Below are 14,238 nucleotides of genomic sequence, written 5' to 3'. Positions count from 1 at the left end.
CCTGAGATAGCCCTATTTTCTCTTATGAAACCTGCTATGAATTTGCTGATATAAAGTGAGGAATTGACTTTTAACAACTGATTTGCTGGTTGTTAGGACTGCTTTCACTGACACTTCAAAGCAGTGGTTTAATTCTAAAACTGTCTTTTACCATCTCACCTTTTCTAAGGATAATACCCCAAAAGAGAGAGGTCTGCAGCTATACGGATATTTAAAGCTCCACAGTAGATTGCTGGGTGCCAACTGAGATACAATGAATGTCTCTTCAAATAAAGTAGTTAAAGCCATTTTGATGGTACAGAATTAGATCACTGAGCATTGTGTACTGTAACAGAAATTAAAGATATGGTAGAAGTTATTTTTAAGAAACAACGATAAAGGTAAGATATGAAAAACTAAACAGTCTAAAATTATCTCATTTTTAAAATGAATATAGTTTATTCATATAAGGAAGAAATAAAACTTTTTACACAAAGGACAAGTTAACTTATTTGTTTAATTTCCGCAAATACAATTTGAACTAGATATAGTTTCAGAGTTAATTTGTATCCATTATGATAACCACTATAAGAAGGGGGCATTTGGGGGGACAGAATCTCATTGAAGAGATAAAGTAAAGTGATTTTTGACATAGGCCACCATATTACATTCCAGTCTCGGTGGCCTGGGCTGAAGTAGTCCTTCTGCCTCAGCATCCCAAGTATCTGGGACAATAGGTGTGAACTAGTACCCACAACCCCCCCCCAAAAAAAAGGGTTGCATAAAAATAAATTGGGAAATACTTATTTTGAAAAGCCAGCAACATCTATGTATATTGGCATTACAAGCACAGTTTTCTAAAAGAACATTTCCTTGCCAATGACTGTTCTTATAAATTGATAATAAAACATGATAATCGATTGTATGTAATCTGAATATTAGAAAATGATATTAGTATAATATAGCAGAATTTTCTTTATCAATTTTAATAATAAAACAGGCCACTTCAGCCATTATTAGTCCAGGAAGGTCAAAATCTAAAATCAATTTCCATTCATTTTATTCAATTATGGCACGAAGAGCAATTGTCTCTCTGTCCTACATATGAAAGTTCTGAGTTCTCATAAAGATACCATGTCATCGTTTTTATGTCACCATAAAGAGGATATCAGAATCCCTATTAAATTTATTAAATCCTGAAATGTTTATAAAATTCATTTGAAGAAAGAATATCTATCAACTCTCTTTTAATTGTACTGTTTATATTCTTCTATTTAACCTGAAAAAATATACTTGACATTCTCATGTCCACTGGGTATTGGGAAAAAGAAAAAAGAATGATTGACGTTGTTTTTGATGTATACAACATTATTGAAATTATCTCTGTTCTTTTCTAAGGGTGAGCCAGGGAAACCAGGAGAACAAGGCTTGATGGCAAGTATCTCAATTTATCTTTTCCATATTAAAGATAATGAGAAGCTAGGTTACTAAAAACTCTGGTCAAGATTTATATGTGACAAATGTTATCTGTTATATGATAGACTATAACAAAAAAGTTAAAATTAGTAAAAGTTAAAAGCAAGATATTAGCTGGGTGTAGTAACAATTGCCTGTAGTCCCAACTTCTCAGGAGTTTGAGGCAGGAGGATTGCTTGAGCCCAGGAATTTGAGGCTGCAGTAAGCTGTGATCATGCCACTGCCCTCTAACCCAGGTGACAGAGTGAGACCCTGTCTCTAAATAAAAAATAAATTTAAGAAAAGGTAAGATGGCCTCTGTACTACTACTACTTGTTAAAGTTGCAAGATTATGCATCGGATGCGGGAGAAAGAGAGATTCCAGGTGAACTGAGAGATGCAGAAAAAGGTCAAAGGAGAGAATGTAATTAAGCAGCTCTGTTATAAGAAAGGTTACATTTAAGCATATGCCCAGCAGCTTGAACAGAAGTGCATTTTGAAAGTTTCAAAGGAATCAGAGGTGACTAACTGTGAATTAGCATAGCCAACCTTCTGTAGCATTTCAAGGACTGGTTGAAGGGCTCCACCCAGAGAAAAAAAGTTGTGCCTTTTGGGTCTCTGTCATTAAAAGTCCACATGAAATGATTCCATGTGGACTAGCTCATGGATACACAGGGCCCGGGTCCCCATGATTTGTTTGCCTTTGCCAGTAGAAACGTTGTTTGGTCAGCTTGGTAAGCCCTGGAGTGTGGAATTCCTTCAGCCTACCTTTCCCTGTCTCTTCCTGTCTCTTGAGCTGCCTTCTATTTTATTTTATTATTTTGTTTGACACAGAGTCTTCCTCTATTGTCTAGGTTGGAGTGCTGTGAAGTTAGTCTAGCTCACAGCAAGCTCAAACTTTTGGGTTCAAGTGATCCTCCTGCCTCAGCCTCCCAAGTAGTTGGGACTATTGGTGTCCCACACAGCACCTGGATAGTTTTTCTATCTTTAGTAGAGATGAGGTCTCGCTCTTGCTCAGGCTGGTATTAAACTCCTGAGATCAAAGGATCTTCCTGCCTGGCCTCCCAGAGTGCTAAGATTATGGGTATGAACCAGCACACCCATCCTTGAGCTGCCTTTCCAACCTACCTTAAGATGTGAACACTTTACTACTGGGAAACATGGGTTATTCTCTAATAACCCAAATGCCAGAGAACAGCTCACACTCATCCTGGATGCAGAATGAGTAGGCTCAGATACTGCCAGAGAGCTGGCAGGTGATCACAATAAGCTTGATAATGTGCATTGTACGTACATACTGTTTGGTACTTGGCATGAGGATGTTCAGGGTATAAAATTTATTTTAAAAATACAGTTAGCTAGGTTCTGGTGAAACTAACACACTGGAACATGACAATTGGTCGGGAACAAAGTTGTGAATGGGTTAAAAATCAAAGGCTTCTTCCTGCACGGGATGCAGTCAACAGCATTCCTGAGAGAAACCCCCAAGTTAGCTGTAAGTGGAGCTGCCTTGGCAAGATACCTGGGGAAATGAAGATTCCCTGAGACCAAATATGACCACCCTGAGACCCAATCTGACCCACCACCTGTAAAGTTTCTGTTCCTGAGCTATTATAATATCAAGATAGATATTTGACAGAGATAAATGTTTGTTATTATTATAGATTAATTAAAAAGAGTAAGATGAAACAAAAAGAAATAAAGACCATCTATAAAAATTAAACAAAACATTGTCTTCGGTTGCAACTTTAGAGAAGTACAGCATTAGTTCAATGGTAAGGAGTCATTAAGTATGGAGGATTCCTGGAAAACTACGATATGAAATTTCAAAACTGCTTTAAGCCATTGAATGTACATGTAATTTGTATCCTGGAAAATGGTCAGAATATGTCCCTTCTAGATGTTCTTACATGGAAACCACTGGGGATGCTCAGGAGCCCTTGTGTGTCCCCAGGTATGCACGGACTATTCACATTTTTATCATTGCCATTGGCTTTCTTCCCTGATGCCCCTGAGCGTATCCTAAGATACAGTGTTCTAAAATAAAATGGACTTTTTAAAAATTTTATGTTTATGTTCCTTAATTTATATATATTCTCTAGTATACACTATGTGAATAGCCACGTAATCTCACTTTCTTACAATTCCTGGTTTGATATCATAAAATATAAATGTGTGACCTAGTCCTAAATGAACTATTGTCATCTTAGTGTGTTTTGATCTCCCATTTTATCTAGAAACTTTCTCAGGTAAAGATAATACTGGGTTTTTTTTCTATAAACCTTTTCTTTTCTCTTTAAATTCTTTAGATTTAGTTCATGTTCCCATTTTGAAAATGCAGCTAACAGGCTCAACCCATAGCATGGTGGTTATGGAGCTGTACTGTACTGAGGGTGGTGGGTTCAAACCTGTCCCAGGCCTGCTAAACAACAATGACAACTGCAACAACAACAACAAAAATAGCTGGGTGTTGTGATGGGTGCCTGTAGTCCCAGATGCTTGGGAGACTGAGGTAGGAGAATCGCTTTAGGCCAAGAGTTTGAGGTTGCTGTGAACTGTGATGCCATGGCACTCTACTGAGGGTGACATAGTGAGACTTTGTCTCAAAAAAAAAAAAAAGAAAAGAAAAGAAAAGAAAATGCAGCTAAGAAACTTAATTGAAATCACAAATGTTCAGGGACATATATAGTCAATGATCTTCTAAAGTACATTTAAATTACATGTTTAAAGATGTAAAATTTTTCAAGAGAAAACTTCAATACTATATATTTAAAAATTAGATAAATCATATTGTATATCTCAGTGAATTTTCACAAAGTGAACATAACTATATGTAAACCAAATCAAGAAGGAGAACATTGTCATAAATCCTCCTTTACCTCAGTCACCATCCCACTGGTGACCAGTGTTCTGACTTCTGTCACCATAGATTAGTTTTGCCTGCATTTGAATTTTATATTAATTGAATCATATGGTATGTATACTTTTGTGTCTGGTTTCTTTCATTCAACATTGTATTCCTGAGATCATCCACCTTGTTTTAATAGCCTTCACAACTGCTTTTTTTTTAAAAAAAAAAAAAAAAAAAGGAGGAAGCATCTTATTTCCTTAACGACCTTGTTAAAACTACATCACTCAGATAGCAGTAAGTGAATGAATGTCTGTCTGACCTTGGCCAAGTCACTTAACCTCCCAATGTCTCATCTGTAAAGAAACAATAATACCCTCACTGCCTTAAAAGGTTGCCAAAGACTAATGCAATGAATTAGGGAAAAGCACTTTAAAATACATAATGAAGAACTATTTGAGCATGTTATTATTATTATCACTCAATTGTATTCTCTAGAGTAAATTACAGGTGAGCATGGATTTATAAAACAGATGCATTCCTGTAAAGTTTTATATAAATCAGATTTTCTTAAATCAACATGTTTTAAATGTGCTAGAGAATTTTGCTATTTAAAACAATCTTACTCAAAGTCTGCGTAAAGCAATATAACCTCCTAATTTTTCTCCCCATATTTTCTGTTTGCTTAGTATGAAATATTTCTCTAATCTAAAAACTAATCATTTAAAAGAATCACTATTTCTATTTGTTAACTTGTATAGCACCTATATACTATTTTTAACCCATTTCACAGAGAGAGGAGAATACTGAAAACATAATTGCAATGTTCATGGGAGAAAAATTCCTTAGAATTTTTTTCAAATTGTTTGTGTGGTTTTAAACTCAAAGTCTGGTAGGAAGATAAATACAATGTACCAGTGGTTTTAGTTTTGCAACTACTTAAAAATATATGATTAAGGTCTGTGATCCTTTTCACTGATCTATAAAATGTAGACAATAATTCCTAGTCTATTGAATTGTAGTGTGAAGTAAGTGAAATAATAATATGAAATGTTTTATAAACTACAAAAAGTTCTACAAATGAGAAGTATTACTGTTAAAACAAACCTCTAGTGTTATAACATGGCATACAGAAAGAATACTCTGTGAAATAGAAGGGCTAGAACAGGTGACTCACAGGTACTAATTAAATTATGGCACATCAGGTACTTCAATTGAGAGTAAAGTTTATTGCTTTTGTCCTATTGTTGTTGTTGACCTTCTCTTACATATCACATCGTTGTACATTTTCAGTTTTTCATAACATCCTCTTCTCATCCACCAGGTCAAAGAAAAGATAGTAAGCACCGCTGCTCTCCTCTTTTCCACATTCCTAAAACCCATTACATTTGTTGGTTTGTCGTGGAGGGATGCTTGCTTTCCTGAGTGCATCTTAAGGGACACTAGAGAATTTTTATAAATTTAAAATGTGTCTGATGATAAAACAAAGAAGCCAGAAATAATCTAAAATTAGCTCTTAACAAAACTGTTTATGAGTGTGTCAGATAGGGAATTAGTTTTCATAATCCAGGATATACAGTTTGTACTGCGAAAATAATCATCTAAAGATTAACAGCATCTATGCTACAATAAAAAAGAAAACCTTCAGCTCCCTCAGTTCCACACTGATTTAATCCTACTGTGCTTCTATTCTACAAACATGACCTTTGGGTTTTCTGAGAAGTTCAGGATGAGATTTTAAAAGACAGAATCTTGAGCTTTAATGAATTCGACTTCATCTAAATAAGAAGAGAATTACTCTTTTAAAACCAGACCCAAGAAGAAAATCAAGGATTGACCACAATTGGAAGTGATAGAATTCTGAATCTTAGCACTAGTCATCTTCAGCTTTTGGTTTTTCAGAAATTTAAAGAGCTGTTAAGATATTTATTTTAAATAACAAAAAGGACCAAAATTATCTTAGTATAGTTATTAGACTAGATTTTGAGGATGAAGTCTTATTTGGTAAAGCTGTAATACTTGCATTGTGCACACTGCCTGCTGAGATGCCTTAGCAACTGTTTCAAGGCTTTATTATCCTCACTTAATCTGATTGTCCATGAAGTACACATAAAGGCCCACCTACAGAGCTCTTCCCACCTCCTTGGTGCTTTTGTCCAGAGCCTGTCATGCTGTTTTCCTAGTGTACCAAGAAAGCAGATAAGAGATGCTACCTTTTTCTGGTGCTGTCCCACCACCACCCTTTCCAGTTGCCCAGCCCACAATGACACTCTCTGAGTTGACTCCTGTCTACCAACAGTTCTCTAGAGGTGTCTAAAGGTCACCTCATTGTGATGTTAGAACACTGACTTTCTGCTTGGTGCCTGTAGCTCAAGGAGCTAAGGCCCCAGCTACATACACCAAAGCTGACAGTTTGAATCCAGCCCAGGCCTGCCAAATAACAATGAAAACTACAACCAAAAAATATCCGGGTGTTGTGATCGGTGCCTGTAATCCCAGCTACTTGGGAGGCGGAGGCAAGAGAATTGCTTAAGCCCAGGAGTTGGAGGTTGCTTGAGCTGTGATGCCACAGCACCCTAGCCAGGGCACAGCTTGCATAGGGTGACTAGACATCCCAATTTTGGCGGGACAGTCCCGTTTTTCAACAATTTGTCCCACGTCCCAGCAGCGTTTTAAAAAAGTCCCAATTTTTGGAAAGAATGCACGAACAGGCTGGAGAACAAGAAGGGAATATACGGCTTTCAGCTGCCATATGGCTATTTCGCCAGAATATGAGTTTTATATTATTTTTGTTAATTTTATAATGTTAAACTGTAATAAATAATTGCTGAGAAGTGATTATTGAGAACTGCTTATCAAAGTTTGCCTTGTTGTCAGGCCCTGCCCTGCCCGGTCCCCTGCCCCCCACCCCCCACCCCGCTCTGCCCCCGCTCCACCATGTTGTCCCGCCTTACAGATGTTAAAATCTGGTCACCCTAATCTTGCACTGTGTCTCAAAAAATAAAAATAAAAAATGAGAGACAGAACATTGACTTTCCTTTGAAGCTGGTTCTGTCTCCTAGAAACAAAACATTGACTTGGGAGAGCATTTTCAGTAGTGATTCAGAAGCACGACAATCATGGAACATAACATAGTCTAAATACCTGAGTAGATGACTGTTTTCTTCTCTCATTTTTTTTTTTCTGTTTTTCCTAATGACCTAGACACTGTAAATCAGCTGTATTGTTAACTATCTTTACTCTGATTCCAGGTAAAGTCATCTGTAGAAAGTGGTGAGATTAAATGATTAAGTTGTTTTCCAGCTCTAAAGTCCTGTCAGTCTACTAGTTTTTATTATATATGTTCAGATACATAAATTATGTTTGTCCATTTTATATACCTACATACACAGGGTGCCCATGAAGTTTGTGTGCAATTTAGAATAGTGCACAATTTTAAATTCCACATGAACTGTATGGCCACTCTGTATATATTCTGTAAATAATTACATGCAATGAATAGTCATATGTTAAGTTTAATGGAATAAATTCTTAAAAATTGTCTTCTTTTTCAAAACTACAATCAGCTGCTCTAGTTGTCATTTCTTTTAACTTTAGAATCCAATCTACTGTAACTATACTGACTCATACACATGAAGATATCAATGAAAATATAATGAATCTCATCACATTCTCATGTTTCATCATTGATGAAGATGAAACTTTTCAAAATTTGAAGTCTGTGTTTTACATTTGCAAATTTAAGGCAAATGTACAAATTCTGGGGCAAGAGGACAAATTGAAGTGCTTATACAAAATGTCGAAATATTTAAAAGTCACAAACCAAGCTAACAAACTGTTAAGTAAAATCTGTTCTAGTCTGTAACCTTCATAGATGTTATTCTCCTAATGGCCTGGGAACTTCAAATTCAGAATTCTTGCACTCTTTGGAGTTCAAAGCCAGAGTGTGGGAGCATGAGGAGAACTGTGCCCGGTCCCAAGCCTTCAGCCTCTCTAAAAAGAGAGAAACTTCCTTTCTCTCCCACACCTTCCTCTCTCCTTCAGTTTTATATGATTCAGGCTCTAACTTCCTAAGACTCAGGTTCTTGGATGCCCACAGGACCAGATTTCATCCATATCCCTCTAAATAGCCATTTCTCGGCTTTCTGCTCCCATTTGTTTTTGTGTGCACCAGTGGTCTGGTTCACCTTCAGAACAGACCTGGGAAAGAGTCAGCTGACAGTCTTTAAAATCAACCCAAGTCACCGAGCCAGGGTCCTTAGTACCCAAAGTATAGTCTAAGGTTAGAGCAGGGTTTGGGGGAGAGGGTACAGGGGAATGTGTCCCCTTAGACTCATGGATTCCCAACCCCAGAATACAGTCAGAGAAGAGCTGCAAGGACCCCCAGGCAAGAGCTTTCTTACCACATCTAAAAAGGTACAGGCTCCTGTGTCTGACTGCGGCCCTAACAAAGTAAGCGTCTGCTTTGGTCACCTGCTGTGAGAAAACATCACAAACCTGTGTACACTCCCCCCAAGCTAAGTTTGAAGATTTCTCCCCTCCTCCACAGCAGCTAATATAATATTCTTGGTACTTACTGTGTTTAGTAAACTGAGTAACTAAAAGATGTGAATTGATCACTCAATAAATCAGATACAAATACAAAGAAATCAGCTTTGCAATTTTTTTCCCAACTGATGTCTTTGCACCCCTGGGGTAGGATTAGGCAGGATAAATGCAACAGAATTACTATAAAACTGCTTTTCTTATGTATCTTCTTATATTTAATTATGCGTGGCATAACTAAAAGCATGATTTATTTTCATGAGGGCAGTACAAAAGTAATTGCATCAATTTGTAGTCACACTGTGTGGCTATTTTTTAAGAAGGATGTAAAAGATCTACAGGAAATTTTAGCATTATCTAGCTTATCACTGAAAGAACCAGCATCGGGGTGAATTAGTAATTTGGCCATGATCACAAAGTAATTATTCACAGAATGCAGCTGGAATCCAGTTCTCCTGATTGTAGATTTGTGTTTTATAGTCTAGATCTGCCTTGCCCAGGGTAGTAACCACTAGCTACAAGTGTCTATTATAATTTTCATTTTGATTAAAATTAAAAATTAGAAATTCAGTGTCTAAAAATTGTAGTAGTCACCTTTCAAGCCCTCAATAGCCATTTGAGTGACTGTCCTCTGGGATTGACCAATACAGAGCAATATTGGTCTGTAGAAAGTTCTGTTAGACAGACATAGAGAACAGCTCTGAATAGTACATGAATACATATTTTAAATTTGAGACCTTCTGTGGATCACAGGATATTTAAATTCTTGTAACCCCTGTTTCTCAGTGTTGTTGATTTAAAATGGGAAAAGCACTTATGCTTAACTCAATGGAAATACTTTTTACTGAGTAACGTGGGGTGATAGGCCTTTGTGAACCATAACTTTGTTTCCTTTATGGTACTTGAGGGATGTTTAATCTCAGAGGGCAGAGAAGCCTGTTAATTTTTCTTTCTTTTTGGGTCATTTCTATTTTGAGGTTAGGAATAAGATACAATTTATTAAATATTTAGAAGGGACAGAATGAGCTAACGTTAGCTGTGGCTATCTGATGAGAGGTGATCGAGAGTCTCTCTGTGAGGACCTGATAAAAACATGGATTTTTAAATACCTAGATCTGTCTTTAATCTGCTGGTGGTATTTAATGCTCAGTATTTGGTTTTTGGTTCTGGTGTTTTGTCAAGTGGTAAGAAAAATGTATTACTTCTTTAATTTCCTGAGCTTTAAGAGACCTCCCTTAAAGAGGTCATGGCCTCATGATATTGAGAAACCCCAATAAATGAATCATCTTGGTTTAATATTTTCCTCAAAAAGTTAGTGTATGATAGGGAAGTCAGAGAAAATTTACTCTTTTTAAAAAATAATTATTGTCTTTAGAACTTTTTTTCACTAAATACTCATAAATAAAGTTAACAGCATGCCATCTTATTAACAGCGTATTTGTTTTAGAGCAACTTTCTCAAATAATAGAAATTACAGAATAATATCATTCAAACAAACACTAGATACAGCCTCAAAACTAGGACTGCCTTCCAGTGATAGAGGTATAATAGTTTGAGTGTTAAAATAATGGTGGAACTCCAATAAATAGAGTTTAATAAATTTTAAATTCATTATTTTTATTTAGTCAGTAATTATTTTTATGTGTAGTTCAAGGGAACTCATTTATTTGAATAGATTGTATTTCTGAATTTTTCTACTACTTTTATATCTTTTTTCATTGGCTTATTGACTCCTGACACTTGCTAGCAGACAATGTTTAAGGAAATTTTATAGAGAAAAACAAAATTGAAAAAATATCCTTATTTTTTCTTTAAGGCTAGGGGTGGTGCCTGTGGCTCAGTGAGTAGGGTACCGGCCCCATATACTGAGGGTGATGGGTTTGAACCCAGCCCTGGCCAGATAGCAACAAAAAAAATAGCCTAGGGTTGTGGCGGATGCTTATAGCCCCAACTATGTGGGAGGCTGAGGCAAGAGAATTGCCTGAGCCCAACAGTTGGAGGTTGCTGTGAGCTGTGATGTGACAGCACTCTACTGAGAGCAACAAAGTGAGACTCTGTCTCTAAAAAAAAAAGAAAGAAAAGTGAGAAGGCTATGACTGCTTGGTTTGGAGGGGCCACACCAGTTCTCTGTGGATCAGAGTTCAATAACTACTATTTCAAAATGCAGATTTGCCAGCCTGGGCTACATAGCGAGACCTCATCTCTACAAAATAGCCTGGTACAGCCACAGGCACCTGTAGTCCCAGCTACTCATTTGGGAGACTGAGGCAGGAATATCACTTGAGCTTAGGAGTTAGAGGCTGCATGTGATTGATCCACTGCACTCCAGCCTGGGTGATAGAGCAAGACCTTTTCTCTAAGAATGGAATGGAATGGAATAGAATGCAAAAAATAATTATTTCTTAGGCACTAACCTAGGTGCTGAAGATATTAAAAATATGGCCTGAGGAAGTTGCTGCCTTACCAAGTGAATGTTAAAAATGTGTAAATATATTAAAATACAGACAGTTGAAATGTGCTAGAGAAACACAAAGGATTAAAAACAAGCTCTGTTTGGGTGCACTGGAGAAAGCTCATGAAGGAAGTGAGTTATCACCACTGAACCTTGAAGAATGATTAAGAACTTCACATGAAGACTAATCAGAGAAGAATATGGCCTGCCTGGGAAAACATAAATGATAGTGTGACTGGAGACAGGATCCATGAAAGACTTGGAACAAGAGATGAGGCCCTCCCATCTCAGCACTGTCTTGTTCTGTTCTTGTTTGTGCTGGGTTTCTTCATCCCCAGATCATTTAAATCATCGGCTTTTACAGAGAAAATATTTCAGCACACTCTCTTATATTCTAAAACATTTCCCAATAGCTTCTAGTCTGGCATTTCCACACACTTAAGCTATGAAATCTGAATCTTGTAAAACATCACTTGAATTACACTCCAGACATACATATAACAGTGGCTAGAGTTTATGTTTCTTAACCTTCCCACATCAAACATCCAAGCAGAACACAGAATTTTATGTAAATGCCCCATAAATGAGTCCTCCTTAAGTAAGACAAATTTCCATTATTTGTTTTAAATTTCCTCTTCCTCTTGATAAACCAAGTTTATATATTTTGTGATCTTATGATACATTTGACCAGGCTAATATCTCTCAAAAAGTAGTAATTAAAGTCTGTTGCACCAAACCCTTGAGAAAGTCTGGTACTAATGTTTTATGACTCCATAAGTTAGATTATGTGTGTTATCATTCTTCCCTTTGGAACCAGACTTTAAAAAGTATTTTCTTCATTTTGCCTTACTTTTATTAGCTCATGGAAAAATTCTTAACTCAAAATAGAAATAATTTTAAAAGGCTTAATAGTTTGGGGCTTTTATCCTCCCTTCACAGATAGGCCACCTCTTTTTTTTGTTCTCCCTGTTTTTTGTTACAGAAGCTGGTTGTATATTCATGGATCCAGAAATGACCCGCTTTCAGAGCTTCAGATTTTACTGTTAGCCATCAGGGACAGAACAGGAACTGCGTCCGCCCCCTACATCATTTCCTAATAGCAGGCAACCAGAACTTGCCTTAAAACATGTCCCAAGAGGCGTCCTAAGGCACATCATTTAGAAACTTTGCATCCTGTTTAAGTAATTAATACCTCAATCAAATTTGTGCTAACATTGGTGGTGTCAGAAAAATTCAATAGCGTTTCTCCTTTCCATGATCTATCAAGGAAAGTCTTTTTCAAAATTATCATTTGTTTTTACAAATCAGTAGTATAGCGAATGAATAATAGTCATAAAATCATTCTATTCTGAACGGCTTGTCCTGAAGATTAACTTGGGTTGATGATACTGTCTACTGTTTGCATAATGGCTTTCTGAAGTGCATTAGAGACCTTAGGCCTACATACACATACACACCACTCTCAGTGTAAATGACAGACATCACGTAATTAAGATTATTTTTGCTTTGCAATTTTAATATAAAAGCCATGAAATGAATTCTTCCACTCTGGCACTCAGGGGTAATCTAGAAGCTATTAAGATAAGACCGTAATGGTAGAGTAACTCAGGTGAACAAGAGAGAAAAGTTTTGCCATTCCTATCTTGAGCCACTTTTGTCTAAAGGATAAAAAAAAAAAACAACTTGCTTTATATATTCATTATCCATTTCTGTAGTTTTTATCATACTTAAACCTTGTGCTTATAAGCACCTAAAAGGCCATACAAATACAATCTCTCTTCCTTGTCTGTGTCTCCATCTCCCACCATTCACCTATGGCTTTCTTGGTATTCTTTGAACACACTTAACATGTGCCCAATTCTTGGCCTTTGAACTTGTTGTTCCTTATCTGGAACATTCTTTTTATCTTTTTTTTCTTTTTTTAAAAATTTTTTGGCCTGGGCCAGACTTGAAACTGCCACCGCCTGTAATATGGGGCCAGTGCCCTACTCCTTGAGCCACAGGCACCACCCATATCTGGAACATTCTTTTCCCTTATATGTGCATGGCTCTACTTAACCTCTTAATCACTGAGACCTTCACCAAACCTCCAGTTTAAAGTACTATTGTATCTACTTCTCCCTATCCATATCCCTCTCTTTGTTTTAACACTTAGCACCTGATACAACTTCATATTTTATTTTTTTGTTTACTGTCTTTTTCCATGCACTAGAATAGGAAGTCCACATAGCATGCATTTTTGTTTTATTTTGTTCACTGTTATATCCTCAGCATCTAGAACATTGTATGGCATGCAATGGGCTCTCAGAAACTATTATGTGAATAAATTCATGAATGAACTAAAAAAAAATTCACTGAGCAATTGCTATGCATGACAAAAGTCATTTAGTGTGAATAAACAAGTAATCAATTACTATAATTGTTGGTAAGTTATCTGAAAACTTATGATCATAGAAGTGCTTTGAGGAACAGAAAAGGGGAGGGACCTAACCCGAGAGGCAAGGGCACCAAGCTTTGAGTTTTAGAATGGGTACAGGAGAGGAGACCAGCAAAAAGAAAGGTAGCTAGAGGCACAGAAGCATGGTTTATGTGATGAACTGTAACTGTAGCAAAGCTTGGACTTTTCTCAAAAGTTACATAGCCTTCCAGGAAGTTCATGAAGGCAGCAGTGTGCAGAAAGGATTGCAGGAGACCAAAAATAGAGGGGCCATTGGGTGGATGTCATGTTAGTGAGGTGGTAAGAAGAAAGTTTAACAAGAGCACAGCAAGGCAACTGGAGAAGAGGATAGACTGGAGAGAAGTGCTTAAGAACCTGATGGGCTCTAAGTAGGAGTAACATTTACCAACATGGGGACTGTCATGGTTCTTTAACTTACTTGCATGCCATATGCTGAATATTGGACATCATCTTTAGAAATGAAATCTCAGGCTGGGCACCTGTAGCTCAAGTGGCTAAGGC

The 14,238-nt window shown here is 36.9% G+C and overlaps 1 protein-coding gene across 1 annotated transcript in view; it reads left to right on the top strand.

The window, feature by feature from the left end:
- Positions 1-14,238, top strand: part of COL25A1 (collagen type XXV alpha 1 chain) — a 162,895-nt gene that overhangs the window by 48,867 nt on the left and 99,790 nt on the right. Inside the window, 1 exon segment of the mRNA XM_012809279.1 lies at positions 1,378-1,413. Coding sequence (XP_012664733.1) covers positions 1,378-1,413 — 36 coding nt within the window.

The sequence above is a fragment of the Otolemur garnettii genome, unplaced genomic scaffold (genome assembly GCF_000181295.1).
Source record: "Otolemur garnettii isolate 467f Iridium unplaced genomic scaffold, OtoGar3 scaffold00103, whole genome shotgun sequence".
NCBI classification, from domain to species: Eukaryota; Metazoa; Chordata; class Mammalia; order Primates; family Galagidae; genus Otolemur; species Otolemur garnettii.
The sequence above is the reverse complement of the archived record's forward strand: the minus strand, read 5'-3'. Positions and strand labels throughout refer to the sequence as shown.